We start from the raw sequence: 4,564 nt of genomic DNA on the forward strand, positions 1-4,564 counted from the left end.
TCACATGGTGATGTGTGCCAGAGCAATGATAGGCTTGTAGTACTCTACAAAATGGCTTAACTGCTTCAGTGGGCCTCAAAATAAATGTTCCTTGCTTGTATATTATACAGGTAGACAGAAATGTCCAGCACGGGCCCTCAGTCTCAAGGCGTCCTAGGAGGCAAAGGGTAATGATGGTTTCAATCCTTTTCAGTAGTAGCTGTAAGTGAATATAATAGCAAAATTGACTCTTGATACTCTTTCTACAGATTGGAGCAGACACTGTGAGGGCCTTGTACAAGGAGAACTTGACCCTTGATAACACAAAGAAAAGGCTCGAAATCCAGAAATTAAAGAAAGAGCTTCTGCTCTTGGATAGGGTAGGCTACTGCAGTAATATTTAGCTTACTTTCTCCAAAAAATACTGATTGACATTGCATACTAATTACCCTTTTTTTGTATGTCTCTTTGCAGCAATTGGGTATCTAGAATAAAAACTTTTCAAACAGGCTTTGATTGGTGTGTTTTTATTAGCCAAAATATTGGGTGGTGATGGCCTCTCTGACAGCTCTGCCAGTTGGAAAGTCCAATGTGATGGGGTCCACGAGGTCAGGGGCCACCAAAGGTACAGCAGGGGCTCTCTCTCCCCTGATTGTGGCAATGTTGTGGAGGATGACACAGGCAGCAGTGACCTCACATGCCCTCTGAGGAGTTACCCTCAGGCCACGAAGGCAGTTGAAGCGGGACTTGATGACCCCAAATGTCATTTCTATCCTGACCCTGCATTTACTGAGGGCCACATTGAAGGCCCTCTGTGGTGGTGTCTGCGGGTCAGGATAGGGGGTCATCAAGTACTGCGTGCAGGCATATCCCCTGTCCCCCAGCAACAGTCCATCAAAATGGCCTGTTAATAAAATGAGAGAATAATTAATTAAGCATTGTCAAACTCAAATAAGCAATAAAATGATGTATTTAGAAGTCATACCTCGGTCAAATAAGTGTCCTAGAGTTGACTCACGGAAAATCCGTGAGTCATGGACTGAGCCAGGCCACTTAGCGCTCAGACTTGTGACCATCATTTGATGGTCACAAGTATCTGCAAAGGCATTTAAGGTTAATTTCACAATTTAAAAATATTCCAGTAAAGGTTTTTAAACAGGAGCCCAATATCATTAATGGTGTGAAAGAACTGTACTGTCTGTGCTTTAGGTGGATATTTGACTAACATAGGGCTATACAGTGCTGCAGTGAAAAACCTTTAGTAGGCCTACTATGTGCCACCAATCACCTGAAAAAGAGTTTCAACTATTTTACCTGAACATTGAGGCTGTGGAATGACTTTCTGTTCACGTAGTCAGCCTCATGTTCCCCAATGTGTCCATTCAATGGAATATGCGTACAATCTATAGCCCCTATGACGCGAGAGAATCCTGTGAAGGTATAATATTCCACATAGCATGCTAAATAAACGTTAATATAGCCTATTAATATGTATAATTATGAAGTTTTAATTAATAGGCTACCTGCGATTTTATAGAAGGCTTCTTTAATTGCAAGCGTGGGTAAATGGCCAGGGAACACTACGAACACGTTCAGCAATTGATTCAGAGCAAGAACTACTTTGCGCACAGCCCTACATACAGTGTTCTTACTCAGTTGTTCTGCATCACCAACAGAATGCAAGTAGGTTCCCGTGGCAAAGAACCGCAACGCAATGCACACAGTTTGTGCCACTGTTAGGGCATGGCTCCTCTTAGTAGTATTAGAGACCTTGGTCTCGATCAGCTGGCAAACGTAACGTATTCCTTCAGACGAGAATCTGTATCTTTCAAGCAGAATATCGTCAGGGTAAGCCAGCGGATCGGACCGATCTCTAAATACTCTCTCCCTACGAAGAGCACCTTGCACAATACGCACACCTAGGTCCACAATGTTGTCCACGAACGGTGAAGCCATTTCCAAAAGTGCGCTGATTCTTAAGGGGGAGGCGCTTTTAACAGCAAATGTGTAGTTTCCTTAAAGGGCAGCGCTCTAAAAGCCGAATTTAAGCTCAAACTCTGAAACAAAAACTGCTCTGAGCAGGTTAGCCGTGCAGCCTCTGTTACCACGGTGATCTAGCCAGCTAGAAAGAGAGCCACCTTTCGTGATACTGAAAACTCTGGCTTTAGACGGCTTTAGACTCAACAGACCTCGCTCAGCCGTTAATCTCGCTTCGTAGTATACCCCTCAGGAGGGAGTGGCGGGGTCTGAAGTGACATGAGTTAGAAAGGAAACCAGGAAAACAGACATAAGAAAACAAACTAAATACTGGCTGAAGTTGTGTCACATCGACCTGCCTAATGGACTACAGATGGAAATTAGCCCCTGGGCTACAATCTGACATTTTTATGTGTACTGCATGTTCATTAATGTGCATTGTCCTGAAACAAACAAATAAATAAAATACTTTAAATGGATCTCTACTGTCCCAGCATCAAGCAAGGGAAATGACCTGTGTGAAATGGGAGATGGAAGACTTTTCTCATAAAGTGCCACTGTCTCCCCCTTGACTTATTCCATAGACCTTTCTGTAAGTAAAAACTAAATTTGATAATTGAGTCTTTGACTTAATTCAGCTATTCCTCTGATGAGATTATTGTGGCGAGAATAACAACATTAGGCATTAGGGTTTTCTTGGTCTCAGTCCATTAACTCTCACAGCCTGCTGTCAATGATTATGGAAATGTGAGCTATGTTTACTAAGACGTCAACATCAAAACATAGGAAGAGTGACTGTTTTAAAATTGAATTAACATTTAACCAATGTGTTCACATTGTACCAAACAAATACACCACTTATCTGGTGGGAGTAAACATGGGAAGTGAGAAAAACTGGGAGACTATGTTGTGAAAGGGGTAATACTGTATGTAGTGGTACGTTAAAGGTTTAAATTAAAGGAGGAGTTTGCTATTTTGTGGGTAGATTGTTGTCAAATCTCCTCACAATCCACTGTTACCTGTCCGTACTGTGTGTGCGTTGATGGTTAGACTTCATTACATAGGTTTTTAGTTGCTACTGAATTGTTTTATTTTCAAATGAATAACTACAATTATTTTTCAATGATATGATTCAATTTCATGACTTTAAGGAATTTAAGCGACTGTCCTTCCAAGTAGTTTTTATGTTGCAGTGTTGTCCATATTTATACTTTCTGAAAGTTATTTTCTAATGAAAAATGACGTCATAGCTAATGATCGGTCAACATATTCCTATAGTTTCTTACTAGGTTGATTATACGTCCTGGCTTTAATAACAAACCTGTATTGTATTTACTGTAAAATGATCCGCTGGTTCTGTTTGAGAAAAGCACAGTGACACATCCCCCATGATAGTTACAGTTTTTTTTTCAATTGCTCAACGACATGTGGCCACAACTGAAGTCACATCGTGCAAAACTCTAACCACAGTCTGCATTACAGAAGTCCATGGGTTCCAAACTGTGATTGATTTTTTCATTCATTTCACACAAAATCACCCCAAAAAATTGTGGGACATAGTAAACACAGTGTTAAGAAATTACAGCAAAATACATAAATATCCTCAGTATTTCCATGAAATACTGCGGTGAATAAACTAAATTAATTTTTTGTTGGATCGAATTTGGCAAAGGGTATCTGTGAGAAGAGTATAGGGGAGTTTAGGGAAAAGGAAGCGTCTCTTCAACACTCCATGTTTTTAAAGCCAGTCGAGGCCAACGAGATAAGGGAGATATTGCTCGGAATGCAAACAAAGACCTCTAGAGACTCGCTAGGGTTTCACATGAAATTAATAAAATCAGTGCAAGAAAGTATTATTAATAATTGATAGGTTTTATATAGCGCTTTATTGCCTAGGCACTCAAAGACGCTTTACATGGTTCCTGGTTCAATTCGTTCACACACAGTCATACCGGTGGTGGTAAACTACGAGAGTAGCCACAGCTGCCCTGGGGCAGACTGACGGAAGCGTGGCTGCCATTCAGCGCCAAAGGCCCCTCCGACCAACACCTCAAACATACAGCAGTCATACACATTCACACAAGGCAAGGTGGGTGAAGTGTCTTGCCCAAGGACACAACAACCATGACACAGGTGGCCGGGCGGGGATCGCCAACCCTTGGATCGTTGGCCAACCCGCTTAACCACCTGAGCCACAGTCGCCCCAAAATTATTAATTACTAATCCCTTAACACATATCTGTAACTTATCTTTTGAAACAGGAATTTTTTCTTTTAACATGAAAGTAGCTAAGGTTATACCATTACATAAGAATGGTGATGAACATTCATTTACTAATTATAGACCAGTCTCAATTTTACCACAATTTTCAAAAATTCTGGAAAAGTTATTTAACAATAGACTAGATGAATTCATTATTAAACATCAACTTCTTTATGACAGTCAATTTGGCTTTAGAAAGAATCATTCCACCGCGCTGGCCTTGGCTGAATCGGTAGAAGTTATTAGTAATGCTATAGATCACAAATTGTACTCTATAGGAATTTTTTTAGACCTCAAAAAAGCATTTGACACTATTAATCACAACATCCTTCTCAATAAACTAGAG

The 4,564-nt window shown here is 40.7% G+C and overlaps 1 protein-coding gene across 1 annotated transcript; it reads right to left on the reverse strand.

Moving 5' to 3' along the window:
- Nucleotides 1–509: 509 nt before the first annotated feature.
- Nucleotides 510–1,935, reverse strand: LOC307256632 (putative nuclease HARBI1; the record flags this gene model as incomplete). Its single annotated transcript, XM_080035666.1, has 5 exons — nucleotides 510–883; nucleotides 965–1,075; nucleotides 1,170–1,182; nucleotides 1,294–1,409; nucleotides 1,503–1,935. 5 exons carry the CDS (start codon nucleotides 1,933–1,935, stop codon nucleotides 510–512), a joined length of 1,047 nt encoding a protein of 348 aa, XP_079891792.1.
- Nucleotides 1,936–4,564: the final 2,629 nt, after the last annotated feature.

This window comes from Ammodytes marinus (genome assembly GCF_949987685.1).
Source record: "Ammodytes marinus genome assembly, chromosome: 10".
NCBI classification, from domain to species: Eukaryota; Metazoa; Chordata; class Actinopteri; order Uranoscopiformes; family Ammodytidae; genus Ammodytes; species Ammodytes marinus.